Source organism: Pterocles gutturalis, unplaced genomic scaffold (genome assembly GCF_000699245.1).
Source record: "Pterocles gutturalis isolate BGI_N339 unplaced genomic scaffold, ASM69924v1 scaffold11110, whole genome shotgun sequence".
In the NCBI taxonomy this organism is placed as follows: Eukaryota; Metazoa; Chordata; class Aves; order Pterocliformes; family Pteroclidae; genus Pterocles; species Pterocles gutturalis.
The window spans coordinates 22970-42893 of NW_010140838.1; the positions used below are offsets into that span (position 1 = coordinate 22970).

Sequence of the window (19924 nt, forward strand, 5' to 3'; positions counted from 1 at the left end):
GCACCGAGGCTGAAATCTGAGGTAGCAGGGAAACACAAGAGAGCTGACAAGGTCCTGTGATCTCATTGCAAAACCTAGCTACCAGGAGAGTGTTCCTGCAAGAGCAGTGCTGTTTTCAGAGGTGGGTCCAATACAGGGGAATCACAGTGTTTATTGTTTCACTAACACTCAGAGCTCCTGTAATGAATTTACAGATGTTTTCACCCCTACAGTCTTACCGCTTCATCTTAGATCTGAAAGCATTGCTGTTTGCTTATCATATGTCAGATTTAATACCTGGAAACCTTGATAGTGTTGGAAGGAGGGCAGACTCCAGTCTATGGACTGCTAAAGCTAGAGCAAGGAGAATGAAATCACTGAGCACGCAGGACTTGGGGATACACAAAGGTGGATGCAGTGGGCTGTGTTTAAGCCTCTAAGCTTAATAGCCTAAGCTCTCTGTCCTTTGGTAGGTAACTTACACCTCCAGCTGTGCTGTGGGTTGTGGCTAAAGTAAGTGATGGTAAATCCCCCCAAAGTGCATGTCCTGTGATCAGATTTTTCCCCTCAGTCCTCAGGGCTTTGGTGGTATAGGTAAGAAAAGTTACCATGGGGAGGAAAAGGCTGTTGCTGAATAAGACTGACTATTTTCTGCCCTAAAGAAACCTTTTTCCCCCTGGCTTTCAAGGGGTGTTAGACATCTGACTGCCTAGCCTTCTTTGGGAAGTCTCCACTGCTGGTGTTCGTTAGATCTGAGTAACTTATTACAGAGAAGAAAACGAGTGTCTGTGTGCTTTATGTCACATATCCAGCTAGTGCTTCTTTCTTCTCTCCCAGAAGGCAAATGAAGCTGATGGGACTGCTTGTGCTGAAAGTAAACGTGCTTTTATATTCATTCGGTACTTGATGTGCTTTAATCATTGGACTTTAACTTGTAGAGCTTATGACTTTCGATAACAACCATGGAATGATTCATTTGTGCAAGCAGAACAAACCAAAATGTTATCAGTAACAATTTCTCTCCCAAATTGTTTCAATTTCTCAATTTTGTGCAGGTGTGGTATAATCCCGAAGGTTATCACAGCCTTCCAGCCTATCTCAACAGCTTGAACAACTTCATTCTTCGAGCTAACTTGCCAAAAAATGAGACTTCCAGATATGGTAAGTGTCCCTTTACATGAGCAGATAATTTCTCCCCTTTGGGAGAATATCCCAGTTCCGTTGAAATCAATGACAACACTTACCTTGACTTCAATGAGACCATTTCTTTATTCCCAATTATGCAATTCCTTTAAAAGCAGAATTGAAAAACGTTAATAAATCACATATTTCATTTGTCTTTGTCAAAGACTCTGGGGACAGGGAAGACCCCAGCTCCTATGTAAAATACTTCCTTCATCCCAAAAATGCCAGTGGTTGCTATTTGATTTATTGGCTCTCATCACAGTACTGAAATAGCTGTCTTTTGATAGGTGCTCGTTAGTTATGCATTCAAAGGCTACTTTAGATCATCTCTGGGGGTGTTTTAGTTTATTAAATGTTAATATGTCACCCTTCTGCTGAAGGAAACACAGGATGGGTGGGTATGTGTATGTTTGTGTTTGAGAGAGTGAGATTGAGAAACATAATTTTCAGCTATATTTTTCCTCTGGCACACAACATAATGCAGATCCCAAGGAGTGTTAGTAGCCCATTTGGGGTTATCAGTTCTCATAGCTTCTCCTTGGTGATGTAATGCAGCAACCCAAATTCCTGCTATGTTAAGAGTGCTACATGGGCACAAATATGTCTGTGTATGTATGCATGTCTCTTGAGTTGGAGAGGGTGCAGGGAGAAGAGAAAGATTGATGTTGCTGCCATTTTGAGAAATCTTACAAAGAGATTTATGGGACCTGACAAGAGTAGCAATTGTGTGCCGAAATGCCCTAGTGATTGATTTTCTTTGACAAATGGTGCCCTTCCAGCCATGTCCTGGTCATGCCTAGCCCCCCTCACCTCAGAGGCCTGCCATTCCAGCTGACAGTGAAATAGGTGATGGTGTCTCTTTGCTCATAAGACTATTCCTCACTGATGTGTCTGAATTTAACTATAATGGAAAAGGCATCTGGTCTGAAGTTTTGAGTGTCATGCCATGAATTAAAGAAACAGCAGAATGCTGATTACAAGTTAAAACAGCATGTCTTTCTTCCCACCTCCACATACTGATGCACTGAAACTCCCCTCACAGCAAGCTCAGCTCACAGCAGGCGAAATCAGTGCCTCGTCCCCACTGCCATCCTAAAATACCTGCTGGCTCATGCCTTTGAGTTTTGCAGTGTGCCCTCCAGGTCAGAAGGTTCAAGCTCTTCGGTGTGCGCTGCAAGAGCATATCACAGAGCTGCAGCCCCTGCCTGGGTGCAGAGAGAGGAGACCTCAGCCAGGTGCTTCTAGCAGCAGGAACATCCCAGAGATGCTGAATTATTAAGCAGTGAAGCTTCTTGCCCTGTCTCTGTATTCCCAACACATGCTGTAGTGAGAGCAAAGGCAAAAGAAGCTCATGTGAACAGTCAGAAAGTTTTCTCAGGGAAAGTTTTATACCAACAAAATAACAATTTTCAGTGGGAAAGAATAGCAGCAGTTTTTATTCCATCTGTCCTGCTGCTTATGTGTTTTTTGAAAGAAATGCTTAGTAGTAAATGACCAGACAGATAATTCCCCGCTTCCCACTAATGATCCCAGCCATAGAATGGGGGAAATAAAATGAATGGATGAGGATAGCTCCCCCAGGGTAGTGTAAATCCAGTTTGAAACACAATTGAACAGACGTTCTGTGTGGTATGTTCCTGGCAGCTAAATCTATTTGTTGTTGTGACAAATAAATGACAGTTTAAGAACTATTGAAATGGCCAGATAAAAGTGTGTTGTCATTTCAGCAGTTTGAAAGAGGTGCCAGTCCTGCTTTAGAGGTTTGACTTAGACTGCGTGTATTTTTTTAAAAAATATACAAAAAGCTTTTTACCCTGTCACTAAGCAAGTCATAATAGCTTTTGACTTATGTATATTGTGCTTTCTCTTCTCTCAATCCCAACCAACAAAAAAGAGGAAGCATTGAAATGGAAATTTTGACTTCTAGCCTAAGCTTCAGTAAAGGAAAATGGCTTTATAGTGAAGTATTAACAGATTAGACAGACGGTATCTTTCTTTCTCTCTCTCTATTTTAGAGACAGGAAGCATTTCCTGACTGTTTGTATGGCTTTATCAGCACCTCAAGAATTTAATTCCATTTCTCTCACTGGTGACAAGACTGAGGTGGTTTGTTTTGGTTTTTTTCCCTCCAAAATGAATTTCCTATGAAATCTTTCAACATTATTTGCCCAGTATGGTGCTTGGTCAGCTAAACCCACAGTCTGCTCCTGTCTGGTCCCCATGTCAGAGCACTCATTCTTAGGGAAAATAGCCCAGAATAGTTCTTCCTCATATAACTGCTGAAAGTCGGGCACCTGCTTGTAAGGAGCTTAGATTTCAGAGGTGGCATGTTCTAGCAAATCTCTCTGGATTTAGTAGAAGCTAGACGTCCTCCAGCACTCTCTGAGAACTGAGGCATTTACTTAGGTGCCTGACTACAGACTGAGAACCTCATTTTTAGGCACATAAACATCTTAGCCTAAATGCTTTCTCAGGTGATAGAATCTTAGAGACTGGGCTATAGTCTTGGTGGGACCAAGGCAGAGACCTTCACTGGAGATTGCAGCGGGCCCACCAGAGACCCCCAAGTTCCTCCTTTTGTTAGAAAACTCTGCTTTTATAGGCACAAATTGCCTCCAAGCAGCAAATGAACTGTAATGAACAATACTAGTATATTCTGGATTAAGTGTTTCCCTTGGTAAAGTAGTACTTAAACCAAATCTTCTGCACATGAGCAAAAGATTCCTCTCTTGCAGCTTGTGCCTGATGCAAACCCAGTTTTAAGGAATCTTTTTGGAAAACCTCACATTGGGCTTATCAAGGCAGTAACTAGATTTTTGCTAATTCCTTTGGACAAAATGCTCATTTTTTTTTCTTCTTGCTGCGTAAGACAGAGTAGTTCAGAATTAATTCATGGCCAAACTGGGCACAAGTGTCTGCAGCTTACTTGGGTTTATGCTAGCATCTCAACAGATACCCGTATTGAGAGAGACATATATCACAGGAAGGTAATAGTTGTGGAAAAAGGCAGTAGGGAACAATTTGTTTCTGACAATAAAAGAACATATGAAATGCAGTGAGATAATCAAGCAGAAGGTTTAAAATGAAACATATTCACCAGTTTTGAATGTGTTCATGTTGAGGAATCCAACCTAAAATACATGGACCCATGCGCATGTGCCTTGTTTTCAGTGCAGGAGTGCTCTCACTGAAGTGAATGATACCATCAGTTGGATAGATGCAGAAACAAGGCCTAGGGTTTGAATTCCAGATCTGCTGTGCATCAAAGTGAAGGCACAGGAAGAATGGGGACCTTCAAGATTCTGGCCAAGGTCACACCAAGATGACAGCAAAACCCAGCTTTTGATCTGCTTTTCTCCACAGTTTTCTGTATTACTGTCAATCTGAGGAACTGGTGAAAGAAGCTTTAAGTTAGCCACATTTTCAATTTCTTTTCTTTTTGTTTTTTGTAGGTATTATCTTATCAGCTCATCCATATCCTGGAGGACAGAGTCAAGAACAAGTGATGTAAGAGGATACATTTGGCTGATGCCTGAATTGCTTAGCTTCAAAAAAAGCAAACCAGCTTCTTGGGAACCATAAAGCAGCCTATATTACTGAATATCTTTCTCTGAATGATGAAACTGCTCTCCTCCTTGTCTTCGTTCCTTCTACGCATAAATAGCACCTGCATGCCACAGAGCTGCAGATTCCTTTTAGGATTTCTTTGCAGAGTCCCATACAGATCTGGAAGTCACAGTTACAGTATCATACAATTTTGTGCGTTGACACAATATTAATAATTACATGATTTTCCTTTTGGCCTTTCCAATCAATGCTATGGCACAGTTTTATGACTCAGTGGTGTGAGTCCTTTTTGCTAGGTGTAATTGCCATCAGCAAAAGATGCTGGCACAGAACCAGGACCTCTTTGGTTCTGAGCTCTAAACAATGCCTCTGTGATGAGGGAAATCTTCCACTTTGGCTCACCATATGTATCTTTCTCCACTTTCTCCCTAGGCTCAACAGCTTACTCGACATCATAGTCTCAATGTCTGTTTTGGTTGGCTATTCGATTACAACTGCGAGCTTTGTGCTCTATGTGGTAAAAGAACATCAAACCAAAGCCAAACAACTGCAGCATATTTCAGGCATTGGGATGACAAGCTATTGGGTGACTAACTTCGTTTATGATCTGGTAAATAATTCATATTCTTAAATGCACCAAGAGTAGAATTACACAGCAGGGGAAAAACATGTTCTTTGTTTAAAGTCAGTTGCCTAGACTTAATATTATTACTACCAAGAGTGTTATGTAGTAATTGTTCTCCAAGGCATTGAAGACTATTAAATGTGAACCGCAACACTGGATTTTGCTAAGCGAAGGCATTCCTTCTCTCTCGAGTGTATGCAAAACACTCAGCACACTGATATGAGAGGAACACACAACAGGCCAGAGCTTGATTTCAATTTTGACATCCAAGGAGCAAGCTGCTTTTCTGTTAGCTTGCAGGGCTAAATTAATTGTCATGCAGGCTTTGCACATCTGGGGTAGGGCTTTGGGGCTTGAGGCTATAGACATTTTGGAAGCCCTGGGAATACAGGGTGTGACATTAGCAGACACAGCTGATGGTCCCCTGTTGGGCAAAAATCCATTGCAGGGTTGAATGCTCTCTTTAAGATTATGTATTGCAAAGGTTTTTAAGCCAAGTAAAGCTACTAATTCAGCTATATGCCTTCCAGGGCCTGAACAAGTTCCTTTCTACGGTGCTGCACTGTGCTGTATAGATTTACTACCTTGTTCCTATAGATAGTTGAGCTCCCCAGCACTGTTCTGCACTACATGGCGCAGGCATGCCCTTGTTCTCGCTGAAGTTAAGTTTCCTCATGGTAAAGAGGGTTAATAGCACTGCTGGAAAGCATCGCTGGGCTGAGGATAAATATGCAGTGTCTATAGACTAAAGGGCTTTGTGTCTTATGAATTACCGTCAGTGCACGATGTCAAACCCTCACGCAGTTGGAGATCTGCAAGTGCAGACTATCTCTGCTTGTGAGCTTTGGCATTGCCAGCTATGCTTTAAGGGTGATGAGCTCTTCATATCCGACAAATTTCTAATGATGCAGTTCTGCTAGTGCCTAAAATCCCAGAGGTATCATCAGTTCCTGAAAACATGAAATCTTCAAGAGTACTTGGGTGGCCAGCCCCCTTTGATGCAGTGAGGGCTAAGGGCTGAAATCCCTTGGGGACTCTTTCTGCAGTGCACAGCCTAAGCTTCTAGGTGTTTTGCTAACACTGACACACACTTACAAAGCAGTCTTAACAATGGTGTGCTCACCACTGAATAGCCTGTTTATAGGGGTTTGTGTGATTAGGCAACAGCACAAGTATCTCCTGCCTTGCACGAGGGGCTCGAAGGGGTCTGAAGGCAGCATTGCTGCAGTCCAGCATGGCAGAGCAGCCCTGAGTTGCAGCGGAGGACTGAGGATGGGGCAAGCCTGTGTCTGCTTCTCTGATCCAGGGCCTTGCTCTAGCACTGCATATTTGTAAATCAGCTTGTGGAAAAATCCCCAGAGTCCCTGCCACAATCAGTATTCAGCAGGCTGAAACTAATCCAGCGCTCTCGGCAACTTGATATTTCTCAGTGAATCCCTGCCAGTAAATTCTGTTAAATCCCAAAGCTGGGGAAGAGAGGAACCTCTCAAGGCAGACATTTGGTAGGTCCCTGGCTTGACTCAACATTATAAAGACCAGATTTACAGGGCACAATGAAGTGCTCTGACTGCAAGGCTAACAAAAAACCCAAAGAGGTATTTTTCACTCACAGCCTCTTTTTAAGGCACTTTCTAACCACAGTTCTGAATGTTGAGGCTTAGCCTATTCGAAGTGGCTTTGTGGGAATTCATTTGCAAGACTCCAGAAAGACTCCAGGAGGACTGAGACCCCACCTGTATTTGGTTTCACTTAGAAAACTCAAGCTGCACTTGTGGGACCAGATTCAAACCTGGTATTGTTGCTTCTGCATAGCTCTAGAAAAATGTTTAAGAATTATCATCCTAATAACATCTTTTTAATATCATTTTGCAGGTACTTTTTATGGTCCCTATTGGATTCTCAATAGGAGTTATTTCATCCTTCCAGATACCAGCTTTCTGCAACAACAATAACTTACTAGCGGTATTTCTTCTGCTGTTACTGTTTGGGTAAGTGTGGAGCTTAGTTATTTAGATATCCTTGCACTGAGTGAGGAACTGGATGGTGCAGACTGCTGCAATTTGAGGTCCAAGGGAGGAATACGTGAGCTTTTTTCTTCATTGTGCACTATACAAATGGTGACCAGTTGCTCCTTCCAGGAGCAGTGAGCTAAACTGCTGTTGTTATGCCTGCTTTTTTCAAAGCAAACTCTACCTGAATGTATTAAATATTCCGGGTCACACTGACAGCTCAAGCTGTAAGCAGTTGCTTACTGATCTATTGCAAAGTTCAAGATATAGAAGCATTTCAAAATCAGAGAGGAAAAGAAAAAAACAGCAGCACAATTCAGAAAAACTTAGCAAAACTGTCTCCTTGGCTTTGAATCCTGCAGGCGCAGTCTGTCTGTTTTCAGTGGGGACTCCATGTTCAAAGTATGTGTCATAAACTTTTTCTCCAAATTCGAGCAGATACAAAGCCATTTTTCCTCCTTTAAGCTCCTGTAATATGGAAATCCAGTCACATGCCAAAACAGAACTGTTATGTTGTCTGAGGTCTTTAGTTGTTTGTTTTCAGTAGCTCTTTGAGTTACTGTAGTATTCTCTGCACTGTTGGCAATTTATAGATACGCAACGTTTTCATGGATGTACCTGCTGGCTGGCTTTTTCAAAGAAACAGGAATGGCCTTCATCGTTTATGTCTGCGTCAACTTGTTCTTTGGCATCAATACCATCATTACTCACTCGGTTGTATTTCTGCTCTCACAGGAAAAGGCCACGGATCAGGTAGGAATCCTACTAACGCTAAACCCGTGGTGAAACAACAGGAGGCTTCTGGTTGAGTTTAGTGGCTTTGATCAAGTCCTTAGCAGCTGTCTGGTTTCCAGATACTTGAAGGTAGACCAAGCAGAGGACACTAGGCACAGGACTAAATGAGGTTCCCTGTAAACAGGGCGGGAGTGAAATACAAATCTTCCTTTTCTGTAAATCTGCACCCCCAGCAAAGAAGGCAATGATGCTCACAGAGGGGAGAATACAAAAAGAGAGGTAGAAAACTGCCCATACAGAGAAGGGCAGCAGGCAGGTGTAGATTTTGATAAAAAGTTGACAGGGACTTTGAACCGTTGCTAAGTTCTTGCAGCACACACTGTGGAGAGTGACAACTAGATGTCATTGCTGTGAGTCTGACATGTGCTGCAGTAAGCCCAGCACCAGCTGCCTGCTGTAATGCAACCATCTTCTCCCTGCAAGGATGAAAAATGACTCGGAGACAGTGGTGATTCCCTAAAGTAAAGCCTTCTCTTAAACTGAGATATCCCTGGGAATCACTGGGATAAATTGTACACCTTACATTTAGTTTTCCTTTTTTATACTGGGCAATTGCTTTGAAAAACAATAGCTGGGTTGGATTTTTCTCTTCAGCTGGACAGTACTTGTTTAGCAACCCCCTGGATTTTAGGGATGTGCAATTATAATCATCTTCTATCCCTGTGTGCCCCAGTGGCAGGGAGTCAGTCTCCTTCTGTGCTAATTCACTGCCTCTCCACTTTGCTGTGTGTGCTGATCCTTTCTTCTGCTAGAAATACACCAAATCTCCAGGTACGAGAGTTTTTAAGTGTGAGACTGCCCTTCTATGTCTATTAAAGCCAAATCTTGTGTTTTATGGAGATGTTTGTCCAGGGAAAACAGAGAGGATGGTTCTCCAGAGGAGCAGGACTGGGGAGTGGGCTGTGCTCTGCAGCGGGCTGGTGCAGCAGCTCTATAGTTTGGGGAGGCACAGTGCAGCTCTGTGGCAGGATCGGGCTCTGGCTTGCGGGTGGGTTTCAGGCTGCTGCCTGCGCAGGGTGAGGCAGCTGGAGCCACAGTGAGGGACTGCTCCAGGAACTGGCTGCTGTTTACTGTGGCTGATCACAACCTCGGAGCTGCTTGTTGACTTTTCTGACCTTGTGCCTGTGAAATGAGCTGTCTCCAGAGTTCTCAGCTCTCAATTTATCTCTGCTCTGAGACACAAGCAAATCCCAATGTAATTGCTACACTTCAGTCCCACAGTAAAACCTACGAATTGATTCCATGAATAAAAACAGTAACTGACTGTGCTGCTTTTTGTTTTTCTCAGGGCTTGCGTGATCTTGCTGAAAACTTAAGGCATGCGTTCCTTCTGTTCCCACAATTTTGCTTTGGCTATGGCTTGATTGAACTGTCGCAGGATCAGGCATTGCTGGGCTTCTTAAAAGCCTATGGAGTGGACTACCCTGACAAAACCTTTGAGCTGGACAAGACCACATCCAAGCTGTTTGCCATGTTTATCCAGGGCACTGTGTTCTTTGCCATTCGTCTTACAGTTCACGACAGGATGATTCAGAGAGTCTGGAACAACATACTGGAGTAAGTAACATCTGGAGTCTCACAATGAAAACAGACCAAGCCAGCGCTGAGTGGTTGTACCAATTTTGTACCATCATTGTCAATTATGAAGCCCATAAATTTCCAAGACACTTTGCAAACATGGAGTAATTTTTTTCTGGCAGCAGTCCCAGTACCTAGCACTAACTGGAGTATTAACTAATAGAGGTGTAGGTTACCAGAGTCCCTTGGTAGTCCTTGCTGGCTGAGAGTATAGCCCTTGTTTCAGGGCTCTGGGTTTGGTGGGCTGATGATCAGCTGGTTGGTAAGAACAATCAGTCTATTGTCAACCTCCTCTGTGTGAATCTCCCTGTCTCCTCTGGCTTGGGTGCACATAGGGAGGAGTGAGAACACTCCTGTGACTTGCATTACAAGTGTGTCCACAAGGCAGGACGTCTTCCAGCTCAGAATATTTGCTGGAAAAGAGAAAAAATTAGGCAGAAAGAGAACACTGGATTTTTTAATTCCCTAAAAGGTGTGAATATCAGGAGAGAACAGAAACTATCCATATATCTATGTATAAGGCTCCTTAGTATCCCAAGCACACAGGCCCACTGCTGTCTGCTTGCCCAGAGGATAAGGTCCCCTCTCTGCCCTCCCCACAGGTTCCTGTTTGACAGAGTGCACGGTAAAGCATCACTTCTGCCACCCGCAGCTGAAGAGGATGGGGACGTCCAGGCAGAGAGGAACCGAGTAGAGTCTGGCAAAGCTGACTTCGATGTGGTGCAGCTCCAGAATCTCACAAAGATCTACCACCTTCCTCACAAACGCATTGTGGCTGTGAAAAACATCAGCCTTGGGATTCCTGCGGGAGAGGTAAGCGAGGGGAAAAGGCTGTGGGCACCTTCCACCCTGGGGAGGGAAACTGGAACAGATCCACAGTCCCACTGTCATCTCTCTCCCAGTCCTTGCCACTGTCCCGGCACAACTGTAATGGTTTGTTCTGGTCTGACCTCCTCCTTCATTCCTTTGCCTTATTTATTGATTCTTGGGGTTACAGTAGGGATGAAAGGCTCCTGGTGGATTTGGGACATGAAGTGACAGTGTGAAGGCTCTAGAAAGAGGAAGAGTGGATGGGATGGTGATGGACCTGTACTCAGAGCAAAACATCTGCATGCTGTGTTTGTACAGCACCTACCACAGCGCAGTCTTGGGGGGTCACTGTGGATTACCATATGGTAAATGAAGACAGCAGAATTTGTCCAGGTGCAATTATTCACCTAAACTGCATGTGAGACAGTGAGTCAGGCTTATCTGCTTGTATTTTCCCATCAGGGAAAGACAAATCATTTCAGCTGAACACACTTTTTCATTAATCAGGACTTAAAACTAACTCTAAAGAAAAAAACATTCTTTGGTCATGTCAGAGCAGTGACCTGCAAAAACACTGACTCATGAGAAAAGACAGGAGCACAGGGAGCATCTCTGAGACCCAGAGGAGAGTGGAGAACAGGTTCTACCCCAGGCTGTGCACCTGACTTGTGGGGAAGCTTGGAATTAATCTTTGGTACCTGATTTTTTTGAATTGCCTGGATCCCACTGAGATGAAAAGATGTAGGGTGGGCAGGAGGACAGCAGCCTCATGTGGATACTGTGGCACTGATCTTCCTGGCAGAGGATTTTTTCCAAGCCACAACTGGCATCGAGGTTTCTAACTTCTGGCAAAAGTCAGCCCGATGCCGGCGGGGTTTAGGGTGCCATCCCCCATCTGTCAGCAGAGGCTGTGGCCCTGCACCGCAGACTGTGCACAGATACTGTCCCTGCATGGACCTGGAGGTGGGGAAGAGCCTTGGATCGATGCTATGCATCTGCAGTGGGCCCAGCACGTGAGGATTTTGAGATCAGCTGGTCTGTATTACTGATATCAAAATAATAGTAATTATCAGCACAATGGTGATTGCTCATGCAACACACAACTGCATATCTCCAACCTTAGCAATAAAACGTAGATTTTAGCATGAGATACTGAACTGCACTACAGGGAGCCGGTTCTTAATCTTATTAATGTAGTGCATTAGTGGGATTATTTGACAAAAATCTTGTGTTGCATTAAGGTTTTACCAATGACAGCGCAAACCTCACTCACCTCACCCCTATGAATAGCTCTGTTCCTGCCAATGCGAGGCTTTGCACAAATTACATGATCAGGATTTGGCCTGTCAGATGAGCTCACTGCAAAAATGCACCTTGCAGTCAAAGGAGTGACTCTGTTAGAGACACAGCCTTGATTCTTCACAATATTAAACAAATGGTCCTAATATAAGCTGCAGTATATTGCATCATAAACAACTGCTATTATAACATTTGTGTGCTCTGAGTACCTCTGCCACTCTTCCAATTCATCTTGCCCTGGGGTCCAGAGAAAAGAAGAGACAAGATGCACTGAGCACTCATCTTGGAGCAGTATTTCTGTATTATAAATACAGCACACTTACATTTCTGCCATTCTTTCCCACAACCCAGTGCTTTGGCTTGCTTGGTGTGAATGGAGCTGGAAAGACGACCATCTTTAAGATGCTGACAGGTGATATTGGAGCATCCAGTGGAAGGTTGCGGGTCCAGGATCATTCTGGGTATGGAGAATGTGATTTCTGGGGAAGGCATGTGAGAAAATCAGCTGGGGAGCAGTTTTTAAGGCTGGATGGCAAAGGAAAAGAAATGTAAAAGTCTGAAACAAAACAAAACATTCAAAACAGAGTGAAAATAAACAAGACAGGGAATTTAATCCCTTGAAGATGGTATGGTTGCTTTCCTAAGGTTTGCATTTTGCTGTCGTACCTCCGCTGTTCTCAGTGGTGATTCTTTCACTTTATTCCATTGCAAATGGGATGAGACTCAGATCCTCAGCTGAGCGCAATTCCACTTCTGAGCTAGTATCTGGAGACCAGCAGGACTCATCTCAAAGCACTTTTTAACAGGAGTAGGCTGGCTGGCAGCTGTGCCGTCTGAAGTGCTGGCGGCAATTGGAGAGCTATGTAGTAGAGATGGTGACTAACGGACGTCGGAAATAGATTTCTTCCTTTGCAGAACCAAGGGCCTAAAAGCTGAAGGTCTGCAAATTCCTAGCATTTTCATTCAAAGGTTGGGGAAGGGGTAGGAAGCAGGAAAAAGGGTTTTTCTGTCCCCTCTCTGATTCCAGAGTGCATTGGCAATTCAGTGTGCTTAAAATGACTTGCCAACTTCTTTACACAGATCCTTGAATGACATTAGTGAGGCACACTGGTCACTCTTTGGCTACTGTCCTCAGGAAGATGCCTTGGATGACTTGCTGACAGTGGAAGAGCACATGTATTACTATGCTAGGCTCCATGGCATCCCAGAGAGAGAGATCAAAGGAGTGAGTAACCCTGGGGCTTGACTTAAAGCATTTTCCAGTTATTGAGACTTTACATTGATTTAATTAGTATTTTAGTAAATAGATACGCGTGTGGTAATTTATGCCTGGACGTTGCTGTGAAATCAGTACTCTTGCACCCATAGGTTGTACTGCAGCTTCTCCACCGGCTGAATCTGATGGCCTACAAAGACAGAGTCACCTCTATGTGCAGTTATGGCACCAACAGAAAACTGTCAACTGCTCTGGCGCTCATTGGGAATCCATCAATTCTGCTGCTGGTGAGAAATGGGGGCCTTGTTGTGGGGAAGCTGAGCAGATCTCTGGGCTGGCAGAGGTACTTTGACAGTCAAGCAAAACCTTCTCAGGACACTCCCCAAATGCCCATACTTAGCTTGACAACCTATGCATCAGAGGAAAGTTTAGCAAGCACCCAAATTTTCTTTGAGGGGATAAGGGAGTGGTGTGTCTGCCAGTTTCTCTGTTAGCATCTTCCGGAGGTCAAAAATAGAGCCTGTATTTGACAGTTAAGCTCTCCTTGTTCTGAGATCTTTCTTGTTTTTTGTTTTTATATCAACTACCCTGCACAGTGTTGCAAGAAAAGTGGCATCCAAGGCTCCAAGTCTGTAGGAGAGCAAAGGAGCAACTTCCTTCAGGATTAGAACATAAAACTGTTTTTATAGGTTTGGTTTCCCCTTTTTTGTTTTACTTTGAACTTTCCAGTTCTTCCATGAGATATGCCATTGCTAAAATATACATTTTTGTGCAGTTTTTCCCCTTGCTGTGTTTTGAATGTTTGCAATTCTCTGTGAGCAGGTTTCCCAATATTAAATTTATACCTAGTGGAAATAAATCTCCCTTGCCCCAACTTGTATCAAGCCCAGCACTACTGTGTTCTGACCATGTACACCAGCCCTCTAGCTGCTTTTGTGACATAAAAAAAAATCTCAGCAAAAATAGAAGGTGGGGAAATTTCCTCCGTACTGACTGCTGCCTGAACCCAAGCTGTTTTATTTTTATTATTATTTATTTATTATTTATTATTCTTTTTGAGGTGTTACTCTCAAAAATAAAAAAATGTCAATTGGAAATTAGCCAACATTTTTATCAGCAATGCATAAAATAGGAGATGTTTCTGGTTATGTAAAACACCATGGTATAAAATGCACAGTAGGGTTGATCTTAGGTGGTGCTATCACAGCCAGTCAGTTCCTCTGGAGTCTGATGGAGGTTGGGAGTTCCCACCAGTCACCCTAGGAGCTGTGCAGGAGATCTTAGTCGAGCTGAGCTGCTTCTGCTTGAAGGGAGCATAGGATGTCTCAGTCAAATCCATAATTCAGTTGAAGATAATCCTTCTCCCTGATCTGTACCAGTGTAAGCTCTCCTGTGGGTTGCTACTAGCAAACATAACACTAACAATGAACCTGAAAAGAGCACAAATGTTAGGAAAGTCAGATTTTGAGTGCAAATTTACATTCAGTCCTGTCTTTCCCAATAGGATGAACCGAGCTCTGGAATGGATCCCAATGCTAAGCGCCACCTTTGGAAAATCATCAGCGAGGAAGTGCAGAACAAGTGCTCGGTGATACTCACATCCCACAGGTAGGGCTGGTTTGGCTCTGGCTCCAGTGTCAGGGTCTGCAGGAGGGATGGAGAAGACTGTCTTTCATGCTCCCCATTGGTCCTCGCAGAATTTCAGAGCACTGAGCTATGACAGCTTTGGGGGTTTGTTGTGGCTGAATGTGGGTGCCCACATAGACATACAACACTTCCTCTAGGGAAGGTCGGTAATGTTCTCCGATCACTAAACCAGCTGGAGTTTTTATACCTTCCCAATGACTTATTGGAGTTTCTTGGCTGGTTTTTCAGCATGGAAGAATGTGAAGCCCTCTGTACCAGGCTGGCTATTATGGTGAACGGGAGTTTTCAGTGCATTGGCTCTTTACAGCACATCAAGAGCAGGTCAGTAAAATGTGAAATACTTGTACTGAACACCGTATGGAGTTACTAACCTACAGCTTTGAGAACTCACAACACAAGACCTTTGTTAACAGGGCATCAAAACAACGTCATTTTCTGGTTGATGTTTCTTACTACACCATTGAAATTCTGTGTTAACTAATGCACTTTCTACTCTCTCACAACCTTTTTTCTCAGAGATGTGTTCCCCAAAGTAATCTGTTCACTGATGAAAATGTGAAATGCATGCTAGGGCTGAGCTCTGATTTTATTAGTTATCACAATAGCTCGGCTTCTTATTAAGATTCAGTCCAGGTTAACACCCCTGACCCCATTCAGGCTGCACTCTGCCTGGCTTGGATTTCCCCAAAGATGCTGCGCAGCATGCTCAAAGGATCTGCTTTATCTATTTTTCTTTCCTACTGTGTTAATTGTGATTTTCTTATTCCCCTAGGTTTGGAAGAGGATTCACTGTGAAGATGCACTTAAATAACAACACAGTTTGCACTGAGACACTGACAGAGTTCATGAAGTCCCATTTTCCAAATACATGCCTGAAGGTAGGCAGGACAAATGCTTTCAGGAGAGACCCTCTCAATCCCTTCAAATTAACTAAGAAGATCTTGCAAGACAGACATCTTGTAACATCCTGTGCACATAGATCCATGCTCTCAGAGTGGAAGGGATTCATACACACACACTTGTCAGTGCTATCAGCAATGTTGTCCAAGGGTTGAAGGACCCAAGTTCCTTGGTGGCTTAAATAACCTCAGCCAAACAGCTGCAATGATCCTGTAAGGCAGCTGTGAAGTGACCCTCTGCCCCTGTGAATGGTCCCACTGCAGCCTGGACTGCATGGAGACACACTTCATACTCAGTGGATAGTGAGATGGTTGGGTGCTTCCAGTAACTGAATAACTGTAAAACCAGAGTAACTGAGTCACGAATCCCATCCGCCATCTGTAACCCAGTGTCTTGCATTAATCAAAATGGCAGACTTGGAGCTGGAAAACGCTATGGCTTCCCTCAAGCTTCCAGCTCTGGGGCTTAGTTATCATCTCCCAGACACAAAACCCACAAAAACTCCCAGTGGGGAAATACCAATCAATTTTGGACAATACTCTTCACTTTTGGGAGCCAGAAGGAGAGAATGCACCCTCTGCCCCTTCATTCTCCCATGGTTCAGCTCCTCTTTGCTTTTGTTCTCAGCCAGCCAGCCATCAGATCTGTTGGCTTTTTATAGGCAGCAACCTCTTAACTTTACCCCATCATTCCTCTTCCCCAGGATCGGCATTTCAACATGGTGGAGTATCACGTTCCAGTCTCTGCAGGAGGGGTAGCAAATATATTTGATCTCCTGGAAGCCAGCAAAGCAGCTTTCAATATCAGGCACTTCTCAGTGAGTCAAACAACATTAGAGGAGGTAAGGAATTAAAGATGTGTGGCCATCCATTTAAAATTGTTAACAGGGGAGCAGACTGATGGTTACACAGAATGGATTGCTGCGCACAATAGACTACATTTTGAAAGGGATTTCCATCTGTATTCCTCCTGGGGATACTTTATCAGTCCTACTGCCTCCAGATACTTGTGCTGGCGCTAGGAAAACGCACGGAGAAAGCTGCCTGTAGCATAAAGGATCTGTTCTTCCCTTTGCCACTGCTGACTTCAGCAGCCTTGTGGGTGTGGATGAAGGGCAGGATTATGCATCACCCCCAAGTCCAGTGCTAGGCTGCCTGGTGGTGGACTTTTTCTGCCAGTCCTGGAAATTTGCTTGATTTTGCTCTTTCTTGTACTGTATTTGGGTTGTAAGTTCATTTAGCATTACTCCAAACCTAGCTTCATAGTTAAGTTCCGTCCATTTTCCCTTGGAACAACATTCCCACTGGCATCAAAATCTTGTAGGACCACATCAGCTGAAGGGATCCTGCAAGGACTATCCAGAAGAAATCATCCTGTTGAGCAGTAGCATCTAATATGTGAGGTCTGTCCCAGAGACGGGAGCAAAACTGCAGTCCTGTAATGCTATGAATTGTTAAACAGATATCTAGGGGAGGAGGAAAGGAGGTCCTCAATATTCTTCTAATAAGGGGCAGTGGTTGTGAGAGAAACAGGCACACAAATCACAGGAAGCCCCAAGTCACGTTTTGTGGGAGGACAGCTTGGATTTGTGTATATGCAAATATGATTGCAGGTAGTGTTCTAGTAAGAATATTTTATGTATTCCTTAGATAGTGTTCAAACAAAGACTGTTACGTGTGGTTATATACACCTGTCTATATAACACACAGTTGTGTGTGCACGGATATCAATTATATATAGACAGATGGGTTTATAAAATAATAATATAGCTGTATTACACTGTGATCAAAACGAGCTACCACACGGGTACTACCTCGCTAGTACTTTTAAAACATGAGCTGCAAGACAGTTCGGTTTTGTCGAGGAATGTCTACCTTTGCATCCTGGATGTAAATTCAGCAGTACAGGAGCGTGTGTCTGTTTATTTACGTTAGCCTGTAGAAGCCCAACATTTCCAATGCTCAAATCCAGCGTGAAACCATTCCTGAGCACTCCCTCCAGGCTCACAGTCAAACGAACAGCCATTCCTTTTTTATATTCACTCACATTATAAATTCTTTATGCTGTCACGTACTAAATGTTCTCCTTTAAACTTCTAGGTTTTCATCAACTTTGCTAAAGATCAGGCAGATCCTGACAGCATGGATGCAGGCCCTGGTGTGACATTGGACAGCTCTGACACGAGTAGCCAAGGTAGCACCGTAAGCTCCATCTATTGAGGGCACCCAGCCACAGAGGATCAGAGAAGCTGGGGAAAAGACCTGATGACCCCTCAGGGTCCTTCCAGCCCTGTTTTCTACGATTCTGGGATGGCGGAGATTAAAAAGTCACATTTTCTTAAAATACTTTTTTTTGATACACACTTATTTTGTTACTAGGAACGTGGTAGACATTTAAGATTGGCTTTTGGTTACAAATCAGATTGGTCTTTCCACAGGTTCTTTTTTCCCCCCAGTTCTTGTTTTTATGATCATTTTTATGCCTGTGAGGACTTAGGTGACATCACCTGCTGCTCGTGGCCATTTCCTTACAGCAGAAATGGCCGTGATGGAGCAGAGGAGCTGTTGGCAGTGCAGGGTGTTTGACAAAAAGCAGCCTCATGTCTGCCCTCTCTGAAAGCCCAAGCGCCACTCCCTGCTCAGCAGCAGACTTTCTGGGTGACCACAAGAAAGTCGCTCAGTTTTGGCAGGTTCCCCACCGGTGAAAGGGGGTTCATGGCTTTGCCCTACCTCACAGGGGTGTTGTGAGGATGTAGGTGTTATGTACCAAGAGTCATATATGCCGTTGGTGGGGGCTGCCTTTGGCAATGACATAAAGCTTATGTGTATGTGTGGGTTATGTCAGTACAAATATAATTATTTTAAAAGTCATCACTTCAAGTGGTTTCAGTTTGTTCCTGTAGTTTATTTAGTCCCAAGGAGTTCCTGGTTCTTGGTAGCCAACAGAAGATCATTCCACCAACCAGCCCTTTTCTTCTTCAGGGTTTCTCCATTACAGCAGAAGAATGGCACGAGGCAGGTATATTGGTTGAATCCTCTGATAAGAAATTTGCCTCATGAGGTTGTGTTTCCCTGAGCAGAGTAAAAGCGATGAGCTTCTCCCTTGCTCAGAGATCCCTACATCAGCCTCTGCGAACCTCGCTCTCCCAGGAGGCTCTGCCTCTCTGCTTCCTTTTCGTTGACTTCCCAGCTGCGCCTGTAACTCTTGAGCTGTGTTTTCCCACATAATAATGCATGATTAGCTTCTCCTTCAAAGACTCTGCCTACTGGCTTTAAATGAGACCTCTGCCAACCTTTGAGCAGCAGCCCGCCAGTAGCCAAGTTCAGCACACCAACACACACCCCCTGCTTTTTTGCCCAGAATCATTAATAGGTAGAAGAGTTTAATATTTCTCTTTCTTATATGTATCAGCATAAGGCCTCAAAGACTCAGTTCTGGGTCAGGGCATTGATGGACGTGGTGCTATTCAAGCACATCATGAACTTAAAAGTCTTGGAGCTCAATAAACTTACTGTTGCTGGTAAAAGAGATTGCTGATAAAGCCAGGTCGTACTTACCTTGTAAGACCTGGGAAGGCCCATGCGGCACTTGGGTTTGGGTTCACACACACAATTCCAGACAAAGGGGTTGGGTTTGGGTTTTGTGGGGTTTTTTTGCCTTTTTTTCCTCCAGAGCTAATTTGAGCCAAAGGAACCTTTAGATGAAAGCTGCAATGACACATCTTGCTCACCCTGATCATCAGAGGCGTTTCACTAGTTCAGTTCCCGTTTGATGCTGAGGCTTGCTGAGATAATCACGCAAACAATAGATACTTTGAATATCAAGGGTGTTTGGGATTTTACAGCGGGATACTCAAGTTCAGAGTTTAGCTACTGCAAGGAGGTCACGCTTTCTCCTTGATCTTGGTGTAAACTTCTTACTGATAGCAGGAGGAGTCTTGTTATGGATTGAAGGTATTATCAAGCCTTGAATTATGCCTCAACCTGCTGACTGTAATTAAAACTGGAATTCAGCTTCCCTCCAGAATGCATTTGACACCTGCAGTTTATAAGTAACTGAAAAAGCTGCCCAGACATTCATTGTAGCTTCTATTATTATGTCTCCAGCTCTGCAAAAGCTCTTTTTTTTTTTTCTCATTTTCATTGCATATCTTATACAGATCGCAGTATAAAATTAAGCTTTTCTCTAATGGAGGGCTTGCGCTCCCTGCAAAGGACTTGGAGCATGAATGCCAATGATTTAAATGCAGCCTTGTAATGCCAATCAGTGTATTATTTTATTATGTCGATGGCTTTGCAACTGCCAGTGAAAGAT

General features: G+C 43.8%; 1 protein-coding gene across 1 annotated transcript in view; it reads left to right on the forward strand.

The window, feature by feature from the left end:
- The window catches only part of ABCA12 (ATP-binding cassette, sub-family A (ABC1), member 12), a gene marked incomplete at its 5' end in the record, with an annotated part of 39702 nt that extends 21873 nt beyond the window's left edge, over positions 1 to 17829 (forward strand). The window contains 15 exons of the mRNA XM_010083826.1: positions 1035 to 1140; positions 4617 to 4671; positions 5164 to 5341; positions 7229 to 7344; positions 7959 to 8118; positions 9449 to 9717; positions 10341 to 10551; positions 12199 to 12308; positions 12928 to 13072; positions 13216 to 13350; positions 14568 to 14671; positions 14939 to 15031; positions 15483 to 15588; positions 16314 to 16451; positions 17710 to 17829. Of these exons, the coding sequence (XP_010082128.1) occupies positions 1035 to 1140; positions 4617 to 4671; positions 5164 to 5341; positions 7229 to 7344; positions 7959 to 8118; positions 9449 to 9717; positions 10341 to 10551; positions 12199 to 12308; positions 12928 to 13072; positions 13216 to 13350; positions 14568 to 14671; positions 14939 to 15031; positions 15483 to 15588; positions 16314 to 16451; positions 17710 to 17829 (2046 nt within the window). The remainder of the gene's footprint in view (positions 1 to 1034; positions 1141 to 4616; positions 4672 to 5163; positions 5342 to 7228; positions 7345 to 7958; positions 8119 to 9448; positions 9718 to 10340; positions 10552 to 12198; positions 12309 to 12927; positions 13073 to 13215; positions 13351 to 14567; positions 14672 to 14938; positions 15032 to 15482; positions 15589 to 16313; positions 16452 to 17709) is intronic.
- Positions 17830 to 19924: the final 2095 nt, after the last annotated feature.